This window comes from Bison bison, unplaced genomic scaffold (genome assembly GCF_000754665.1).
Source record: "Bison bison bison isolate TAMUID 2011002044 unplaced genomic scaffold, Bison_UMD1.0 scf7180017863606, whole genome shotgun sequence".
Taxonomy (NCBI): domain Eukaryota; kingdom Metazoa; phylum Chordata; class Mammalia; order Artiodactyla; family Bovidae; genus Bison; species Bison bison.
The window spans coordinates 904,135-926,085 of NW_011494178.1; the positions used below are offsets into that span (position 1 = coordinate 904,135).

Here is a 21,951-nt window from a genome sequence, read left to right on the forward strand (position 1 = left end):
CGCCGCCTTCCATCCAGTACCTGATTATTTCTACAGCTTTCTTGCTCTCGCAGCCTCACCTCCAACTCTTGGGGGCTGGAGCCCCAACTTGCCAGGTGGCTGGCTGGGGGTGCAGGAAGGGCCTGGGGTCTGCAGCCCCACTGCTGAATGTACATGTGGCCTTCCTTGCTTCTCCAACCTGTTTCCTTGACTACCTGATGGTAATAATCCTGTACTGGCAAACCCCACACTCGCCGTGCCAATCAGATTGGGTTTGTTGCAAAGCTTGTACAAATGTGAGAACTGCCAGCTCTTAATTCCCTAAGGCACTGGCGCCTGCTAGAGTTAAGTCTTCAGTCAATATTTGATGACCGAGTTGAATATTTATAAAAACAGCTGGTAAGGAAACACCGGTCCCCTCTCCTCGTTCATAATTACAAGTGGTTTGACTGTATTGACATGGTTTTTGTGTTCAGATCAAGCTGCAAAGTCATTAAAATCAAGTCGTTTTTATGGGAGGCTATTATGATTATTATTCTAATAGCAAGCTCCAGTTGAAATAGTTATTAACTTCATGGCTTTTGGAAGCATGAGCTCAGTGCACAATTCTAATGTGGATTCACTGTGAGTTAAACAACCATCCTTTCAATGTGTTTTGACAGATTTAGGCCGCAGTTCTGAGGCAGATCAGTTTTCAGATCTTATTGACTCTGTCTGGGCTGAAGAAATCTTGATGCATGCTTTCCAGAGCTTCCCAGGTGCGGAGCAGAGCGGGCACTCTGTTTGACTGAGAAGGTGTGACTTTTACCAGATGCACCTGAAGTTGAGACAGAGTCCTAGGTGGGCTCTTAGTGTAGACTCTCTGATCCAGGGCTGCGGTTGGCACACACCGCAGTCACTCGTGGGCCCAGCAGTCACACTCAAGAGTTATTAGCAGGTTTCATTCTTGTCTGGAGCCCTCATGGAGAGGCCCGGGGCAGCAAGGCGCCCTGCTGCTCTGGGGCTGCAGTTCTTGTCCCGGTGGGGGCCCCACACTTAGTGTTCTGGGTGTGGTCTTGCCACCCTGGTTGCTGGGCAGGTGAGCTTGCCTCCCGCCTCTGTGTCTGCATGCTCCCCCGGAGCCGGTCTGTAGGGGCTGGGGCCTTCTGGGCTCACAGAGGTGCCGTCAGGCTGGCATCCCAGGAGCACCTCCTCCGACCTCTGACACTTCTGCTCCCCTCTTGCCCTGCCCGGGCGTTCTTCAGACTGGCAGGGGGAGGGCTTTTCTCACCCTCTGTCACATTTTGCATTTCCCCTCCATTTCTAGTTTGCAACCAGTTTCCATGATGTAGTGATGTTAATACTGATTGAGTACTTCATGCTGCTGCAGTCAAACAATTGATACTTTGTATAGGAGTAGTGTTTCTCTAGTGTTGATGTTTATGGGAGGGCTGGCCTGCAGGCTTCCCTTCCTGTGGAGTCCTCCTCCGGTTTTGAAATGAACACTGTGTTGTCCTCACAAAGCGCTGTCACTGTCACTGTCGCTATTCTCTGGAAATGTTTTGTGTGTTTGGCGTTTGTTTCTTTGTTAAATGTTTCCCAGAAGTTAGGTGATTCCACCTAGGCCTGTAGCTGGCTGCGGGATTGCTCTATGTATCTGCATAGAGCTGTTCACAGGGTCATCCTCTTGGTCCTTTAGAGTCCACCGGCAGGGTGTTAACACACGCCTTCACCGAGACTCTGTTTACGTCTCCTCTGCCCGTCCGTCCTGTCTTGCGCTGTTTGTCTGTCTTTCTTCACAGTGTCAGTGCTGGCTGCTGCCTCTCTGTTGGATTTTCCTTTCCTCTTCCTCTCTTTTCTGCACCTCTTATTGTTGTTTCTTCTATTTTCATCAGGTTTAAGTTGTGTTTTTCCAGCTTCTTGCTTATATCATTGATTTTTAGCCTTTTTTCTTTGCTGACATATTTAAGATCATAAATTTGCCTTTAAGTAGAATTTAGTGGCATCCCATATGTTTTCAGTTGTTATAATTTCACTAAGTTTAAAATAGTCAGTTTTCCTTATTATGAAAGCTGTATCTGCTCAATGTCTTACATTTGGAAATCAGAAAAGTACAGTGAAGGAAACAACCTACAATCACAGCACCCAGAAACCACAGTTAACCCCCAGCATCTGGACCTTCACTGTCTCAGTATCGTATTAAGTTTTCCTCTTAAGAAGTGCACACCCACAGTTATATAAAAAAGTATGGTATGCTTACATTTTACAGCCTTTTTTGCCACATCCTCCTCCTTGGATCCCTGTTTTATAGTCAGAGTAGCAGGCTGATGGCTCACCATCTTCGCAGGGCTGCATTCATGCTGCGCTCTCACTGCTTGGGGAGAGCAATGACTGGAGGATAATGTCGGTGACTGGCTCGGCTAGACGGGCCTGGAGAATGCAGATACTGGGAAGAAATGAGAGCAGGTCCCTGGATACCACTCTTGGTAGACAGAAAGGATGCCCCCAAATGACTGCACACTGGTCCCCAGGCGGCTTTACCGTGACATGATGGAGCATCCTATAGATGACTTTTTTCCAAATCAATAAAGTCAAGAATAGACCCTAATGAAGAGAAATCTGATGTTTCCTTTTTTTAACTGAACCTGGAAAATTAAAAAATTTTCATAAGCTGCTGTCATTTTTCAAACATTAATATTTTACAAGACCAACTTAAGGGCCAGCTATTCGGAGGTGCTCATGAATCAGCTATGGCCTGTCTGTTACACTGAGCAGGTCCCTAATGTCAGTTAGTATCACCTTTCAAATGAAATAGGAAAGTGCTGTGCTTAGTCATCCACTGTAACTGAGGAGAGAGAAAATACAGCTTGTGTGGGACTACATGACTGTTATGTCATGACTTTATGAGCAGTGATTTGGGCTTTGCGTGAAGTTCCAGGCAGCAACAGGTCTTAAGCTCTCACATACATCAAGAGAAAATCAAGGACCAGGGCCAGGGAGGACTCTCTGCCTGTCTTTAGCAGCAGTGCCTAATGTGGCGACCACTCCTGGCTGCAGGGCGGGGCCTCCATGTCACAGGGAGCGGCAGGGAGGCATGTGGGTGCCTAGATGGATGTGGAGCCCAGAACAAGGGCAGCCACAGCCTTGGGGACTGCAGGGGTGCCCTGTGGGCTCTGAGTCTCGAGCCCCTCATCGACCCCACGGCACCTTCCTTCTGACGTCAGTGGCAGATCAAGGCTCCAGAGCGGGACTTTCAGGGAGAGGGCTTTTTGTTCCACGGGGTGCCACAGTGTTTCAGAAGTCTCACCATGACCTGTGGTGGGCCCGGGGATCATCTGTAAGAGCCTCTGAGTGTGGGTGGCAACACCGCTGTCCTCGGTCTGCTGGAGCAGAGTGGGTGTGTGCTGAGTGTGCACTGGGCACGCACTGCCACCAGGGTGCCAAGATGGGATGGCCAGGGCAGCACTGGCAGGGGGTGATTCCTCTCAGGCCCACGTCCTCCCACAGGCCTTGCTGCCTCATGTCTACTCCAGACCTTCGACTCCTCTGAGAGCCCAGATCTCCCCTTCATTCAGGTGTGACCCATTGCTGACTGGAACGGTTCAGTCATCACTTTGCTTCTCATCCCCACATACAAGTAACTCTTTAGAAGGTGCTAAAGCACACTTAAAAAGCATAAGAATTCATGGTTTTTTCCCCAAAACTAGGAGTGAAATTTTACTCTGGATAAAATTGCAACAACTCTTACATCCTTAAAATCACGCCATATGTCATGACTGCAATAATGAATAAATACAGACACACACACACCTTTTTTGGAAGAACAAGTAGGTTTTTAATTTACTTTATGATAAATCCCAGGATCCTTGATAGTGTACTTGGTTTGAATAAAATTAATAATCACTGAAGTAAATGTCTTACGTTCCTTTTCTACTAAATTTACAAAATCCTAATGGAAAATGTATTTAGCCTGGTGAGTTTGTTATGATTCCACTTTACAGAAAATTGTTGAATTTGAATTTTTATTTTTATAGATCAGGATCTTCACGATCTGCCAAAGAGAAGAAGAATTAGAAAGCATAAATCAAAGAAAAAATTTAAAAATCCCAATAACATCCATGTAGAACCAGCAGAATTAGAGAAACAGCAGAGTCTTCTGCAGGAAAAATTGCAACTACGGCACACAGATGGCCCCACAATAAGCAAAAATAAAAAAAGGAAACTCAAAAAGAAACAGCAAATGCAAAGGAAGAAAGCAGCTGGCTCACTAACAGGAGCCTCTGGCGTGCACTTCATGTACCAGCCTGAGGAGACCAGCAGTGAGCAGGAGGATGTGCGAGCGACTGATGGAGAGAGCGCCGGGGCTGCCACGGGGGGCGGGGCTGCGGGCGCTGTGGAGGAGCGGGTCCTGCCCCTTGAGGAGGGAGGAGTCCCGGACGCTGAGGAGGAAGAGGTGAAAAGTACCAATGAAAAGGCAGATGGTATCCTGAACTTTCTGAAGTCAACACTAGAAATTTATTTTTATGATGGTATGTTTTTTCCTGTTGTTATGTTGAATAATGGCATCCACTCACTTGGAAAAAATGAGCAAATGTAAAATGTTTAAAAGTTTAAAATACAAAATGCATTAAAATATTCAGTATTCAAAATAAGTTATTAGTTTTGAGGCAAAAATGCAAATATTTAAATTCATCCCAGCAAAGATCTGGGCTGACCCCTGCTTGAGGCTTACCAGGGTTAACAGCCAGCCCATTAGCGGTGTGGGTCCAGATAAGGGTCTCCTCATCCTCGTTTCTCTGAATATGTTGGTATTCTCAGCTGTATGTCTACAGAGAATATAAATCCAGGTTGGACTGATGAACTCTTGCTCGTTTTTATCAGCTGGTAGAGTTATGAAGGAAGTATACACATTGATTTGCTCCCCAATGTGTGACTCAGTGATTTGAGATTTTCTGATGTTCAGGATACTTGAGCACTATTTGTACTGATATAGGAGATGAAATTTATTCTGGAGTTTGTTCTGATGGATGATGATTCCTTACCTTTGTGTAGAGTCTGACAGCAGCCCTGAGGATCAGGAGCCAAGAGCAGAGTGCTGAGTTACCTTCCACCTCCCCTGGTTCTGATCCGTCCCTGGTAGATTCTGGCAATGCGGTGGTTTAGTGCGTCCAGACTGTAGCACAAACGAGATGAGAAATGCTGACTGTATAATAACTGGAGGGGTAAGGAATGGACTTAAACAGTGATGCAAAAAAACTGTGCTTAGTGGATCCATTTTAACCAAGAAGATTAACCCTTTCTCTCTTTGCTTGTTTACCCGCACTTTATATTGATAATAAGTTGAAAACATCCTTAGCAAATATCCACATAACACTAATAGGAGGACATGGCGGATACACTGCAGAACAGAAATAGGATTCAGAGAGATTTCAGTAGATGATCTCTGCCTGAGAGAGTAGCTTCTGGCAGACGACCCTCCTGCCAAGGAGCCTGATGTGTAAGGTGAACTTGGGGTTTCAGGAGCTGCTGAGGAGGCCAAGGGCAGGTTCCAGAGGAGGCGCAGCACAGGCCAGGGGAGCCAGACGCCTGCTGCCCTCCTCCCTCCAGGTGCTTGCCCTCCACCCCTCGGGTGTTTGTCCTCTGCCCTTCAGGTGTTTGCCCGTCCAGACAGGCTCAAGTGAGGGTCCAGGGGAAGGGGCAGCGCAGCCCTGGGCAGCAGGCTGACTAGCAGAGCCCTGGGGCTGCCCGGGTCTGGGAAGGAAGGTGGAGGGCCAGGAGTTGGCAGCTCTGTGACAAAGGAAGGTCAAAGATCAGAAGCAGAGCCACACTGGTCCCCTTTAAAGCCGTGGCCCAGCCCTGAACTGTGGGATGGGCGGAGGGCAGCATATGGTGTCTTGGGGACCAAGCAGGCAGGGCTAAACTCACCCTCCCGTGCAGCATGCTGGCCACACGCTCAGGTGCAGCTGGACCCCTGCCGGCCATACATGCAGCTCCCTGCTGTCAGCTCTGTCAGTGGCCCCTTCTCTGTCTGCCAAGCAGAGGCAAGGAGAATGCTGTGAGCCAAGCTCCTGAGATTTTCTCGTGCATTCGATGGAGTGTGTCAGGTGCAGCAAGAGGCAGGATGGCACGACCTAAACCATGAGGAACAGCATAGTAGAAAGGGTCCATGGAGTAGAGACACCGCTGTTACCAGACGGCAGATATAAAATAGCTGTAATGGAGATGTCCAAGAAGTAGGGAGAAGGTGGACAAGGATACAAATAAGAGACTTTGACGAGAAAATTTGAACCTATTAGGATAACCAAACGGAGCTTCTAGGTGTAGCAGTCATATAGGTCAGAAAGAGGCTCACCCGTGGTACTGGGCAGTGGGACAGGAAGAGGTGGCAGCCAGGAGCTTTTCAGAGCTGGCAAAGGCCACAGAGTCACAGGCTCTGGACATTGTGAGCGCCAGCTGGGGCTAGTGCAGAAACGGCCTCAGCATGATGCGATGGGGAGGGTGCTGTGGCTTGTGGGCAACAGAAGAGCCACGGTCACCTCCTGGGCTTCCCCGAAGCATCGCAGACGCCCAGCAGCTTGTTGTCTGCAATTCCTGATGCTGTCAGAGGGCTTGGTGTGGTGTCTGTTCCCTGTGCTCTATGTGTGACTTCTAGGACACGGGACACCCAGATACTTTACGAGTCGGTGCCTTAACATACACCATGTTTCCACTGCACTTCAATAATGGTATTTGTTGTTTACTTTTCAGAGTTCTGCTCTGATTGTCCCTCATGGCAACGTTTTGTATCCCAAGAGTGTTTGGGATACACTCTTAAGTAGAAATATATGTTTGAGGCTTTCTTTAAGAGGTGAAAGCTTATCTTCAGTTTACAAGAGTAAAAATGCAATTCTCAGTGACCCTGTCTTTGTTTAGGTGTCTCCAAGGATTCCGATTCTGGTGTCTTTATGGAAAGCACCAAGAAGCTATTTAAACAACTGGAAACTCACAGTGTGTCCCCCTCAGACGTGTTCATTCTGGATCACATGAAAACGCTACTACTTTTGCATGACACCAAGAGATTGAAGAGTGCCCTGGATGTGTTCCCGGAACACTGCAGGATGCCACTCGGTATGTGCTCTGTTCATTATGCTCTGGGTTCATTGTGCCGCTTTAGAAACTTGTCTCGGGCTCACCTCTGAAAAACTTTCTCCACCGAAACAGTCCTGTATCAGAAAACAGTCCTGTATCAGAAAATGTAAGGCTGCACATATGCTTGAGGAGTAGGTTCCCACAGAGGGTTATGCTCCTTGCATCTCTTGCTGTAAAAATATCTCCTGATATATTCAGACATGCATGTGCAATCTACTTTTCCAGACTTGTGAGCTCCACTCTTAGGACTGAATTTTTACTGGTTTAAATGGAAGTGGAAGAGTTCATTTCTTTTCCCTTTTCTTTTTCCTCTGCTAGATGTGAAGATGGTCCATTTTCTGTCCCCCAGGTATCGTGGTCTGCCTTCCTGAACCCCTGAAGTTAAAAGGGGGAGTTGAACCATTAGACGATTTCTCTTTTGTTTACTTCCTCAACCTTTGTTGGATACCTGTTCAATGCAAACTGTCAGGCGCTGGGGCTGACTGTGCTTGCGTGTTCACAGCGCCGTGGGGTGGGGCCTTCACGTTAGCAGCTTGAAATGGGCCTCAGTGGGAATGTTCAGGCCACCGAAGTCTGCAGACACTGAGGATCAAAGGATCAGGACTGTGTTTGGGAGCAGCGTGGAGCAGAGCCCCTGTCAGACCCAGACAGGCAGAGGACAGCCAGCCAGCTGAGTGGGCAGAAGCTCCTGCAGGTCACCTTTGGGCAGTGGTCTCCGAGTGAGTGCAGTGCACGGCTTTCCTCCTCGGAAACCTCAGAGTACAGCTGAGGAGTCAGACTGACATGTTGAAAAAGCTACATGCCACATTTCGTCACATGAAATGACAGTAAAGCTGATAGTAAAGCCAACGGTAAAGCAGTGTGGCCCTGATACAATTAGCAGGTGGATGGGGGATTGACAAGACCCTGTGAGTCGGGGTCCTCAGGAGGACCTGCCTCCACTTCGACCCAGAGCTGATCCATGAGGGGCCTTATCTGCCCTACCTGTGACTGGTCCCACCACAGGCCCTCAGTGGAGAGAGCAGAGGAGCTCCCTGCCCTTCCGGGTCGTGTTCTCGTGGAGATAGGGAAGTCAGCGAGGTGTGCTTTGTACAGCTACGCCCATGGAGGAGACACAGGATGAGCAGGAGAGTGGTGGGGAGTAGCTGGGGCCTGGTCATGTCGGGCCCTGGGGAGCCTGCTGAGTGTGTTGGTCCTCGTCCTGGGAGACGGGGCCACTGGGAGGCCCGTGGCGTGTGGCTGCGCTGAGCAGAGCCTCTCGGGCCATCGCACTCAGACCGGAGAAGGGGTGGGGGGCAGTGGAGGCTTTGGTCATGCTCCTGGCAAGAGGGCCATCCCCAGGCATGGTCAGATTTGGGCCATGTGTGAAGGTGGACTCGGGTTTCCCTGCTGCCTGGGCGAGAGCCCTCTTTGGCCTGAGCCCATCATGAGCAGGAGAGGCGGTCAGAGGGTCCGGGACTGGCTGGAGGTGCCTGTCCATGTCCAGGGTGGGGCTCATGCCCCAGCAAGCCACTGCCAGTCCCCTTCACGGAACAGTGTGGGGCCTGGGGGACAGGGGCTTTGTCCTGGTGGGATCTGGAGTGTGAAGCGGGGATCTGGGGGGTGAAGATGGCACCTTCGAGGGTGTGTGTGCCAAGGAAGGGAGTGGGCGCACTTCTTACAGGAGCAGCTCCAAAAGGAGGTCCTGAGGTGTGGGCCGAGCGCTCGAGAGCCGGGCTTCCACCAGTGGGGGGTCTCCTGGCTGCTCAGGACCCCAAGCCCATGACCCCATGTCTGCATTCTTCCTTCCTGCTGGTTGTTGGGCCCATTGTATTCAGTGTTTTAGCATTTTTACTCCCATAAGGAAGTTTTTGCAAAAAGCCAATTTTATTAAGTTAAACTAATACAGTGTTTTTATAAGATATGAAAACAAATGATTTACAGTCCAGCTGAGTTCCTCACACTGAAGGTGCTCCCAGCGCACGGGGCAGCGCTGGGGGCTTTAGTGAAAATCATTGGACAAGTTTTGCCTGGAAGCACTTATTTAACCAGTTGATGGAAGTAAAATTTAGGTTTGAAGCACTTCTCTGTGAAAATAAATTCCTTTTTTGTGTGTCTGTGTAGGATATGCATTAGAAGTGTTCCCATGTCATGCTACTTTATTAAATTAAATCTTACAAATGGTGAAGCTTTATTTTCAAATATTGGTTCTGTCTAATTCAGTCAGCTTTAGAATTCTGAAATTGTTTTCTTTTTCATACAACTAGCTTACGAAGCTTAGTCGGTAGCTACGTCTCTCCTGTCGATGGGATCAGCCTGGAAATAGTAGCATTTCAATAGCAGCCACTGGGCCCTTTCTCTCTCTGCTGCCTCAGCAGTTAGTTTTCCTAGTTTGTGGGTGTTGCATCAGCTGGGTGTGGCAGCATATCCACAGCCTGTGCACGTGTTTCTACATTTGGTCCGACATACCGCATTCTGTCATCTGCATGTACATACAGTTACCATCTGTGGGGTTTGTATTGTTCTCTGCACACCATGAAGACCTTACGGGCACCCCCACCCTGAACCCTCCTGAGTCCTCTGTGTCCATATTAGGCATCATCACGTGTGAGGCTAGGGGGCCAGGTGGCTGGCCTGGGGCAGGACAGACCATGCATTTGGAGGCAGCTTGGCACACTTCTGTATGGAGCACGAGATGGACCCCGGCCCGCAGTCCCAGCCTCTTCTCAGAAATGCATCTCAGCCTCAGCAGCAATCAGCTGCCCCGTGGGCACCAAGCTCTAAGCCTTGGGGTTGGAGCCTTGGACCTGGCATTCCCTGCCGTGAGCGTCTTTACAAAGAGCAAGGCCTGAAACAAGGGGCTGTGCCCTCAGCTCAGGCACTTTGCTGAGCCATTCCTGGGACAGTTCTGAAACCTGAGTGCCATCCATCGCAGCTCATCTCACTTAGAATTATGCTTCTAACTTCCTGTTGCTTTGTCCACCTTTGACGTAAACTTGTGTTTCTCTTTCACTTCGTATGCAGTTTTTTTGAGCTCAGGCGTTAAGCATGTAGTGTTGGGTGTGATGTTGTAAAGTGAAATACAAACATTCCAGACTGACCTGTACTTTTGTGGGATTCACAAGTGTGCTATTAGTGTCATTTCAACTCCTAAGTTTTGTTTCATTTGATTAATTCAGGATTTACTTTTGGCCTAAGAACTAATAGTTGCAAAATAATAACTTATAATTTTTCTTTTTGTTTTTATTTTTTATTCTGTTTTCTTTTTGCTTTTCAGAATATGCCCGAGTAATCTCAGCTTTCTTTAATTACTGGATCACACATATCCTTCCTGAGAAAAACGATGAATGAAATCAGTGCATCTATTTAAAAAGAGCTAATATTTGACAAGAACAGAAAAGACAAGTATGAAATGGTCTGAGACTTACTTCCTATACACAGAGGAGATGAAATTCTCTTCTAAGTTTTCTTTATAACCCAGACCCTGGGAACTCTGAGGACATTTCTGCCATATTATTTATTTATTGTTTGTACATAATAGGTAAATGTAATCTGAGACTTCAAGTGATAAATTGGGATAAAGTTGAAAATTTCTTTGAAATTTTGTATGTCTTAAATTTTAAAATGGACATTCTGTTAAACTGAATAAACTGTATAGTTTGAAGCTATATATATATATTTTTATAAAGTTCTGAATCACTTGTGTCTGAAAGTTTAAGAATGTTGTATGGGTATTAAAATACTCATTTTAAGTAGTTTGATTCTACAGTAATTGAATTTATTATTGTTTTCTTTTCTTTTTCCTCTTCTCTACTTTGGGAATAATATCAAGAACCTGTTTTTCCTGTTTCCTCTTGTTGTGGAAGCCATCACCAGTTTTCAGTGAGATTGAGTTTTAAAAACACCAGTCAATGCAGTGTTATAGGACAACATTGTCTCTATCTATAAAAATATACATTTTTTATTGTGGTAAAATATATGTAACATAAATAGGCCATTTTGAAGTGTATGATTCAGTAGCATTAAGTGCATTCACAGCATCATGAGATCATCATGACTATCTTCCCTTGTTTTAGGCTGAATGGTGTTCCACACTGTTTATCTACCATCTGTCCATGGACACTGGGTTGTCGCCCCTGTTTCCTCTTATGAATAATGCTGCTGTGAACATTACGTACAAAACTGTGTGTGGACATTTTCTTCACTTCTCTTGGGAGTGGAATAGCTGGGTCAGATGGTAATTCTACATTAACCTTTTGAGGAGCTTCCAGGCTGTGGTCCACAGCAGCTGCGCTATCTTCATCCCCACCAGCCGATCAGAAGTCCTGAGCTCTCTGCGTCCCCACCAATACTTGTTATTTTCCACTTTTCTGGTAACAGCCATCCTCGTGGTTGTGTAAAGGCATATCGTGGTAGTTTCAGTTTACTACATCCCATGTACTCATTAGCTGTTCTCCTCTTTGGAGACATGCTTAAAGTTATTACCCATTTGTGAATTAGATTATTAGCTTTTTATCATTGAATTATGAGCTCTTTATACTGGGTCATATGGCAACTCCAGTTTTTTGAGGAACCTCCATACTGTTCTCCATAGTGGCTGTACCAGCTTACATTCCAACCAGCAATGTAGAAGGGTTCCCTTTTTTCCATTCCCTCTCCAGTAGTTATTATTTGTCGACTTTTTAATCAGGGCCATTCTGAGCAGTGTAAGGTGGTACCTTATTGTAGTTTTGATTTGCTTTGCTCTAATAATTAGTGATGTTGAACATCTTTTCATATGCCTGCTGGCCATTTGTCTGTCTTCTTTGGAGAAATGTCTATTTAGGTCTTCTGTCCATCTTTTGATTGGGTTGTTTAATATTGAGTTGTATGAGCTGTTTGTATAAAATATTTTGGAAATTAAGCCTTTGTCAGTCACGTCATCTGCAGATATCTTCTCCCAGTCCATAGGCTATCTTTTTGTTTTATTGATGGTTTCTTTGCAGTACAAAAGCTTATAAGTTTGATTGGGTCCCGTTTGTTTATTTTTGCTTTTATTTCTCTTGCCTTGGGAGACTGAATGGTACAAGTTATGTCACAGAATGTTTTGTCCATGGAATTTTATGGTGTCATGTCTTACATTTTGAGGGTGTGTCCTTAACTTCATTGATTTACATGTGGATGTCCAACTTTCCCAACACTGAAGACAGACTGTCTTTTCTCCATTACATGTTCTTGCCTCCTTTGCTGAAGACTGACTGTAGGTGTGTGGATTTTATTTTGGGGCTCTCTGTTCTGTTCCATTGATCCATATATCTGTTTTGTTCTGGTACCATGCTGTTTTGATTACTGTAGCTTTGTAGTTGGGAGAGGGCAGTGGCACCCCACTCCAGTACTCTTGCCTGGAAAATCCCATGGACGGAGGAGCCTGGTGGGCTGCTGTCTATGGGGTCGCACAGAGTCGGACACGACTAAAGCGACTTAGCAGCAGCAGCAGCTTTGTAGTACTGTCTGAAGTCCAGGAGGATTATACCTCCTGCTCTGTTCTTTTTCCTCAGAATTGCTTTGGCAATTCTGGGTCTTTTATGGTTCCATATAAGTTTTAGGATTATCTGTTCTAGTTCTGTGAAAAATGTCATGGGTAATTTCGATCACATTCAATCTGTAGATTACTTCGGGTAGTATGGCCATTTTAGCAATATTAATTCTTCTAATCCAAGAATATGGGTTATCTTTCCATTTCTTGGAATCATCTTCAATTTCCTTTATGAATGTTTTATAGTTCTGAGCATATAAGTCTTTCACCTCCTTGGTCAGGTTTATACCTAAGTTTTTTTTTTTAATAATTTTTTTAATTGAAGGATAATTGCTTTACAGAACTTTGTTTTCTGTCAAGTATTTTTTTAATGCAATTTTAAAAGGAATTGTTTGTTTTACTTGCCCTTTCTGACATTTCACTGTGAATCTAAAGAAATGCAACCAGTTTCTATATGTTAATCTTGCATCCTGCTGTTTTGCTGAAATTATCAGTTCTAGTAGTTTCTGTGTGGAGTCTTTAGGGTTTTCTGTATATGGTGTCATACCATCTGCATATAATGATAATTTTACCTCTTCCGTTCCAGTTTGTATATTTTTCCTTTTTTTTGTCTGATTGGTATGGTGAGGACCTTCAACACTCTGTTGAATAGAAGTGGTAAGAGTGGGCATCCTTGTCTTGTTCCATATTTTAGTGACAGGGCTTTCAACTTTTCATCATTGAGTGTTATGTTGGCTGTGAGTTTGTTATAAACAGCTATTATTATATTGAGATATGGTCCCATAAATGGAATTGTTTTTATTTTCTCTTCAGATTGTTCATTGCCAGTATACAGAAATGCAACTGATTTTTTTGAAATGCAGCTGATTTTTCATATTGATTTTGTATCCCACTAGTTTGTTGAATTCATGTATTAGCTCTTAACAGTCGTGTGTGTGTGTGTGTGTGTGTGTGTGTGTGTGTGTATGTATGTATAATCATTAGAGTTTTCTACATATAAGATCATATCATCTCTGGAAAAGATAATTTTATTTCTTTCCTTCCACCATGGATGCACCATTCTCCAGGGCTCCTTTTCCCCCTCACCTCACTGTGTTCTTAAGAGGTGTCTGTCCCACTAAGTGGAACCTCCTGGAGGCAGATGAATCAGCAAGGATGCCCTACTGGTTCTGGAGATCTGTCAACTTAAGACTGGTTTCTGTGAAGCTCCCCAGGCTTAATAAAAGTTGGCAAGTGGAGCCACAAACCAGGCCTGGACAAGGACAGGCCCAACCAGGATGTGCCACCAACCAGGACAGGGCCATAAACCAGGATAGGTGACCGACCAGGTCAGGTCCATTGACCAGGATGGGTCACTAGCCAGGACAAGTCCACCGACAAGGACAAATCCACCAACCAGGAGAGGTCCATCATCCAGGATGGGCCGCCAAGCAGGATGGGCCTCCTGTACCCCAGGGACTGCCTCCTTGAGAATGGATGATGATCCATTTTCCCCATGGAGATGGAAAAAGAACACAGCCACACCCCGAAGTGGGAGCTGTGGCAGCTTCCTGTCTACATCCACAACGGCCTTCACTTACCCCTCAGTGGAGACATACTCAGCCGCTGCCACTGCCTCTTCCTCCTTCCCTGAGACGTCACTTTGGTGAGGTCAAAGGCTGGGGAATCACATCCCCTTCACCGCAGGGTTGAGGGGTCACTGGCAGGCAGGTGATGTCAGCCTGCTGCCTCCTCTCCAGAACATCCCACTGCCTCGGGAGGGACACCTGGCTTTCTGATTCGCCAGGTTGTAATTCTATTAAGATGCCTCCCGATTAACGACCCATTTGCTGGTATGAAAGTAAAGTATTGGCTGATTCATAATTTCCTGTTATTTCTCCACCTCCAGTTTGCATATTTTAGTTATACACAATTTACATCTTTTCCACGCCCAGCAGGTAGACACACTGTTGATGGATTCCAGGGAAAACTTATTTGCAGATAGGACTTGACCTTTTACTTGATTCTTTCTGGTCTCAGCACAGAATCCCTGTAAACCCTTCTATCAGCTCACTGGGAGACCAGGACAGTTCACCAACCAGGATGGGCCACCAACCAGGACAAGTCTCTCTGACCACACCCCAGAGGTACAGAGGAACAAGGGTGTAGCTGAACAGGTAGGGTAGCCAGGGTTAATCAGTTTTGTGGATCATCCTAATTTCAAGAAGAAAAATGCCTCGTCTAGAAAACAAAAACAAATAAATCATGTCTCTGTGTCAGCATAAATACAATAATCTGATTCTCCCAGCGTGATTGTAGTTGGATGATAATTAGATCAACTTATCTTTTACAATCGTGCAGGATGCTTATTCAGTCCATGCCACTTATTTTATGTAAACCATACCAATTAATGCAGACAAAGGAAGCGCTCAAGAATATGAGGAGTGCTCATCAGCTTGCTGACAGTGAGGTGAGTGTGCCAGGAAAACCCCCAGGCTTTCCTGAACCCCAAAGCCTCAGTGAGTGGAAGAGGTGGCCGAGTCTCGCCACTGCCTCCCAGATCCGGAGGCTCAGTGTTTTCAGAAGAAATTGTCCTGGGTTCATTCATCCCCACTCGGCCGGCTCTGGGTTTTCCTCTGTCCAGCACTGTCAGTGCCCAGTTTTTCTGTGGCGCTTGTCTTCTCATTCAGAGAGTCTGGTGAAAACTTGGGTCCCCTCCAACGTATGAAGGGTGCACAGAGCTTCCCCACCACACCGGAGACACTGAACAACTCGAGGAGTTGCAGGATCCCCAAAACCCACTCCACATGACAGACTACCAAAATTTTAGTGGCTAAAACAGCATCTTTCATTGCCTTGCAGTGACCGTGGGTCAGGCCCAGGCTTGGCCAGCTGTGTCCTGGGTTTGGGACCTAGAGGCTGTGCACAGAATCTGTTCCTGTGGCTATGGGACCAAGGTGCTAGTTTTCTTGTTGACTGCCAGCGGAGGCTACTCTCACCTCCCTGAGGCTCCCACAAGCCCCAGCTCCACCTGAGCCTCTGCCCACCTGCCAGCAATTCTCGGAGGCCAGTAGGAGACCTGGGAAAGACCAGAGTCTGGAAGGCTTGCCTTGGTAGAGTTAAGCTGCCAGGATTGTCTCCCTTCTGCTTCATTTAAAACCAACTGGTTACGGGGCCTGAAGTCCTTTTTCCTTGCATGCAGCCATTGGCAATGACCCTTCTGGTACCATCCTGGCCCATAGCACCTGGCACAGATGTTGCACTGGTCACTTAACAGACCACTTAAGGTGACCACTCAGGTCTTCCTTCCAGAGGACTTGCTGTCAATGTGGTTAGCTGCTGCCAGCCCTTCAGGTCCATGTCCTACATAGACCAGATGTCTTCAGTCACCAGGGTAGACCAGATGCCCTTGGTCACCTTCACCTTCTAGGTCCCATGGATGTTCAGATGGAATCATTTATCTCCTTTCATTTTACAAGAGAGAATTCTCTTGTGACCAGAGAATTTAGGGGACTTGCTTAGTATCACACAGCACTTTTAAAGATAGAAAGTAGAAAGTGAGATGAGCAACGTGTAGGTGAGAATGTATAGGTGATATGTTATCAGAATTAGATGGAGAGAAATTACCTTCATGGAGGAATCAAGGGAGAAAGAGGGCTTCATAAAGGTGATACCTGAGCTAAAAGAGATAGGATGAGGTTGTCTGGAAATACAGGAGGAAGGCAGAAATGCTGGGAGGTGACAGCAGGTGAAAGAGGGAGGTGCTTCACCTTCTCATGGCTATTTTCTGTCTGCACCAACAAGGAGATATTTCAGTCAGCAGCTGTGCTGTTGATTCAAAATGTTGACACATTTCTACTGGCAGTTATGCCCAAGAATATCTCCTCTTCAGATTTAGTCACCACTACCCTTTCTAGGGCTTCCCTGGTAGCTCAGTGGTAAAAGAATCTGCCAGCCAATGCAGGAGACTCAAGAGACATGAGTTCCCAATCCCTGGGTCGGGAAGATCCCCTGGAGAAGGAAATGGCAACCCGCTCTAGCAGTCTTCCCTGGGAAATCCCATGGACAGAAGGGCCTGGTGAGCTACAGTCCATGGGATTGTAAAGAGTTGGACATGGCTTAGCAACCAAACAATACCCTTGCTAGAAATGTCCTAAAATAATAAATGTTTTGTTAAGGGGTTGGGGCATTCCAAATGATTGTAGACAGTAACTGACAACAACTGCCAGGAATCTGCCATCAAGGCAGTGATCACAGAACCAACATCAAGTATATATGTCTGATATGTCTGCAGAAATCAGAGGGCAGCCTCATCAACTCATCCTCACAGACTCCACAGTATAATCCAGTTTCTTCTCTCTGCAGTATTCTCATTGCAGATTTAGATGCTCATCCAGTTTTTTATTATATTCATAATGGAGAATGAAGAAGAGGGGAACTAATATTTATTGAGCACCTACTGTCTGCCAGGTATGTGATACATCCCTTAATCTTTCTAATATCTCATATCTTTCTGTTCTCACAATCTATAAAGAATTTAACAGTTATTATCATCCCCACTTTGTGGATGAAGAAATATTTGCTTGACCTTAATTGACCATGAAAAACAGACTGGTTCAAAACTGGGAAAGGAGTAAGTCAAGTCTGTATATTGGTCACCCTGCTTATTGAACTTATTTGCAGAGTACATCATGCGAAATGCCAGGCTGGATGAATCACAAGGTGGAATCAAGATTGCCAGGAGAAATATCAGCAACTTCAGATATACTGCATATGACACCACTCAATGGCAGAAAACCAAGAGGAACTAAAGAGCCTCTTGATGAGAGTGAAAGAGGAGGGTAAAAAGCTGACTTAAACTCAACATTCAAAAAACTAAGATCATGGCATCTTATCACATCATGGCAAATAAAAGGGAAAAAGTGGAAGCAGTGACAGACTTTTATTTTCTTGGGCTCCAAAATCACTACAGATGGTGACTATGACCATGAAATTAAAAGACGCTTGCTCCTTGGAAGGAAAACTATGACAAACCTAGACAGTGTATTAAAAGGTAGAGACATTACTTTGCTGACAAAGGCCTGTATAGTCAAGGCTGTGGTTTTTTCAGTAGTCATGTATGGATGTGAGAGTTGGACTATAAAGAAAGCTGAGTGCTGAAGAATTGATGCTTTCAAACTGTGGTGCTTGAGAAGACTCTTGAGAGTCCCTTGGATTGCAAGGAGATCAAACCAGTCCATCCTAAAGGAGATCAGTCCTGAATGTTCATTGGAATGACTGATGCTGAAGCTGAAGTTCCAGTACTTCAGCCACCTGATATTCTCATGTTTCTAGCCAACTCACTGGAAAAGACCCTGATGCTGAGAAAGATTGAGGGCAAAAGGAGAAGGCGGGGGACAGAGGATGAGATGGCTGGATGGCATCACCTACTCAGTGGACATGAATTTGAGCAAACTCCAGGAGATAGTGGAGGATGACAGCCATGCTGATGGTTGGGAAGAATTTTATAGTAAAAGACTCAAAGGAAGATGGGCCTGTTAAAACTAACAGTCATTACATTTCCTTCTACTTGATTCAATAAGTAAAAGGTTGTGTATTCAAGGGAAAGACACTGAAACCATATTAAAGGAGGTGCTGAGCTTGGTAAAAACACTTCCAAAAAATATTAGTTCCTAAAGGTCCTTACAGTTGTTCTCTCTGGGGGGGCCAAACTCCAAAGAGGAGCCTTATAATTTGCAGAACTCTGGACATCAGAGAAATCTGGTGGTCAGTTGGCATTAAAGGAGAGTGGGAGACCAGCCCCCATGCTGGAAGTCCCTCCTGCAGCTTCCCCAGGTGCCACCTGACCTGCAGGTGTTCCAGCAACAGGTATGCAGGTGAGAAAGCTGTTTACCCCATCTGAGCTCAGCACCACCTCTGTTTCACGTATGAACACAAGGCAGTTTTCACACAACTGCAGTATTCCCTGCAGGTTTCAGGATTGCCATGGTCTGTCATACACATGGGGCCTGTAACTTTTGTACCAAAAACTGTTCACCTTCTCTGCAGATCAGTCCCCATGGCAACTCGTGTTGCTAAGTCACCATCGGGTAGGGAGGGGAAGATACCAGGAGAGCACAACTGAAGTAGGGAATACCATTGTGCTGGATGCTACAGACAGACAGACCGCCCAATGCACGCTGATGGCCCATCCTGTGTGGGCTGAGCTCCCCGGTGCTGGCCCATCAGGGCAGCCTTGGGGATCCCACACCCTGTAGACCCTGAGGAGGAGCATCTGTGCTGCCTTTTAGGGGAAACGTCTGCTTTTAGGCAGAAGCTGTGCTTGTTTGGGTGGCAGTGTGTGGAGGGTTAGTGCCACATGGGGTGACTCAGGTTATACGGACCCTGACCCTTGGCCTCAGAGCTAAAGGGTGGAGCCCAGGTCGCTTGTCAGGCCCACATCTCCAGCACCACAGCCACCAATGAAATGCTATAAGAAGCCCTCCTAAAACGCCATTATTCCCTTTCCTGATTATCTGTCCCCTGAAGGCTGAGTGAAGACTGAGAGCCCCAGGAGGCTATTGGTAAACACCCCGCTTCAGCTCCTGTTACCTGATAGTGGAGTTAAGCATCTCAATCTGGCTGAAGTGAGCCTTGGCAAACTGTCAGTAGGAAAGGGGGTTTCCTGCCTGCCCGGGTCATCAGTAGAACTTGGCGCACATGTGGTTACTCAGCGCGAGCAGAGTGGTGGCTGGTGAGGATAAGGAGGTGGCACAGCCGGAGTGCAGGGCCGGGAGCCTGCGGGCAGCCCTCAGGACACCTCACCAAGAGCCGTGTGCACCTGCAGCCGCACGATGTCAGGTGGACGCTGACCCCTCCATCCTGGAGGCTGGAGTCCCAACCCAGGCCTGCTGGGTGCCGAGGGCCTCTGCCTGGCCTGCAGGCGCACCTTCTGGGTCTTCACCTGGCCTTTCCTTTGTGGGGAGAGGGGAACCCAACCCCGTCAGAGTGGGATCTGCCCTGTGACCTCCCCTGACCTTAATCTACCCCCAAAGGCCCAGCTCCTGAGAAGCCCACGAGGGCGAGGTCTCCCCAGGTGTGTCCACCTGGGGTTTGGGGGGAGAACAGAGAAGAGAGAGGCAGAGAGGTGAGGCTCAGGAAGTGAGGAGGGGCCTGTGGAAGAGACGTCTGGTCCTGGAGGTCAGAGAGGCTCGGAAGGGCCCCAGGTGCCTTACGCGGGTTGGGGAGGGGACACAGGTGCTTCCCGGGGCCGGCCCCCACGCTTCCGGGGCCCACGGGTGGCAGCGTGGAGCGCCCAGAGGTCAGGGCAAGCCAGGCTCATCCTTCCCACCAGGGAGGCCTGTGCACCTGGGCCCGAGGAGGCACAGCCCCTGGAGGTACGGCCAGTGCCCCTCTCCCTCCACGCCCATGGTGTTGTGATGGGGATCAACCAAGGGCACAGGCTCATCTGCCTTCAGCGCGTGGTCTGGGTCCAGGGGTGTGGGGTCAGGGCCTGGGTGGGGTGTGGAGGGTCAGGAGTCCCGAGTGTCTGCCGTTAGACCAGACGCGGCGCTCCAGGCAGAAGACAGAATTGAGGGGTAATTGTGCTCTTGGGAAGAAGAGGAAGGATCGAGCAGCAGAATTCCCTGCTTCCTCCAGTCCTGAGCAGGAGAGAGGTCACAGGGGCAGCAGGAGGGACGAGCCATGCATATGGACGTAGCTCACCTGACTGCGTTCCAGGCCAGACACTCGCGTCAGGATGGATGGAGCCCTCAGGCTGGAGGGGCTCGGCGCTCTCAGGCCTCCCAGCGGGGCAGGGCCCAGATGCTTCAAGAATGCTCGTTATCCTGTTCTCAAAGGTCTGAGCCTCTTTTAGCCCAACTGGGCAGCCTCTTGGTGGAGGGTCTCATTGGTGTCATCAACGCAGATGAGAAGGAAAACGATAAAAAAAGAAATCATGACAAGTTTTTGGTTGGCTGGCTGGGTGAAGGGAAACACACAGAACGAAAGTGCTTGAACTGTCCTCCCAAATCAGGTTACAGAGAAACTCAAGCACCTCACAACAAACAAAACTTTGCCAGTGAAGCTGTGAGGGAAGAGAGGTGGCTGGTGGGAGATGTGGGCACCACGGAAGGTCTTGAAATAACCCAGCAAGCCCTCACCACCTGGAACCCAGCCGAAGTTTCCATCTGCAAAGGTTAAAGACAGGCTATACAAATGCACGTATATATGTATATATATGTGCACACATGTGCATTGCATGTCATATGCAGTATTGTGTATCACATGCCACGTGTGCAGTGTTACATGTTGTGTGATATATACAATGTTATATTTTGTGTGATATATAATACATACTGACAGTACTTGTGGCCTGTGACAAGTTCTTTACCTGAAAGCTTGAATTTGATGTGATTTTCATACTCTAGTTACAGCCAGCCTTTAAGAAACTTCAACTTGTTGAGGTTGGCTCTTGTATAAAAATTACCCATAATTATCAGGAAAGAATATTAACATACTCCTCTCTTTTCCCATTCTATAGTAAATTTGCTAAAAATTTTGTTTTTAAAGTTATACTTTTTGCTTAAGTGTATTATTCCTGTTAACATGAGTTTATTACTGTTTTTTAAAATTAATAAATGTGTATTTTAAAATTTCTGTTTAATTTCTAGCGTGGTAAATGTTGATACACACAAGCACAGCTCACAGTGTCCTCAACACCTTTCCAGTGTATCCAGGACCCTGAGAGGCAGAGTTAAGAACCGCTGCCACCCCCACTTCTGCCCGGTTAACCAGGCTCCTTGGAGAAGCAGCCAGTTCCAGGTGTGGAGACAAGTGCGAGGTGAGTGCAGAGTATCTTGTTCCCAAAGCAAGTAGATGCTCACAGCTGTGAAAGGACATACCGTAGTGACAGCTTCAGGAGTCTCCCACTCAGCAGATTGGGACTAATGTAAATTTTCAAGAAAACAGTGATATAAACAGATGAATAGTAATTCCAGTGGCACTAAGGACAGGATGGGGAGGGCAGGGGAGGAGCTCTTTGCTCTCCTCAGGGAGGTCAGGTTAGGGCTGAAAGGCCCAGCCATCTAGTCACAGGATTGTCCTATGGCCACCAGCCCAATTCTGCAGTCCTGGGGCCTCACCAAGAGTCACCTCCTTGCACATAAAAAGTCATGTGTCTTGCTGGAAAATACAGGGTCTTAGAGGCTCTGTGTCAGGAACCTGGAACGGAAACCAAGTTTAAATTACATCAGTGTCGCCACCCCAGCAGCCCTCGCCTTCTTGGGCTCCGGGGCAGGACAGACCCATGTGACCAAAAGTCAGTATCAGTTTCTGCTCTGTCCTCAATGGAGAGAGAGCAGAGAGCTTACCTCCTCAGAGCCAGGTGTGCACAAGGGAGTGTCGCATGACGC

The 21,951-nt window shown here is 47.1% G+C and overlaps 1 protein-coding gene across 1 annotated transcript in view; it reads left to right on the top strand.

Moving 5' to 3' along the window:
* ERICH1 (glutamate-rich 1) overlaps positions 1 to 10,820 on the top strand; it is a 33,533-nt gene extending 22,713 nt beyond the window's left edge. The window contains exons 4-6 of the mRNA XM_010833411.1: positions 3,993 to 4,487; positions 6,871 to 7,065; positions 10,343 to 10,820. Of these exons, the coding sequence (XP_010831713.1) occupies positions 3,993 to 4,487; positions 6,871 to 7,065; positions 10,343 to 10,416 (764 nt within the window). The 3' untranslated portion in view covers positions 10,417 to 10,820. The remainder of the gene's footprint in view (positions 1 to 3,992; positions 4,488 to 6,870; positions 7,066 to 10,342) is intronic.
* Positions 10,821 to 21,951: the final 11,131 nt, after the last annotated feature.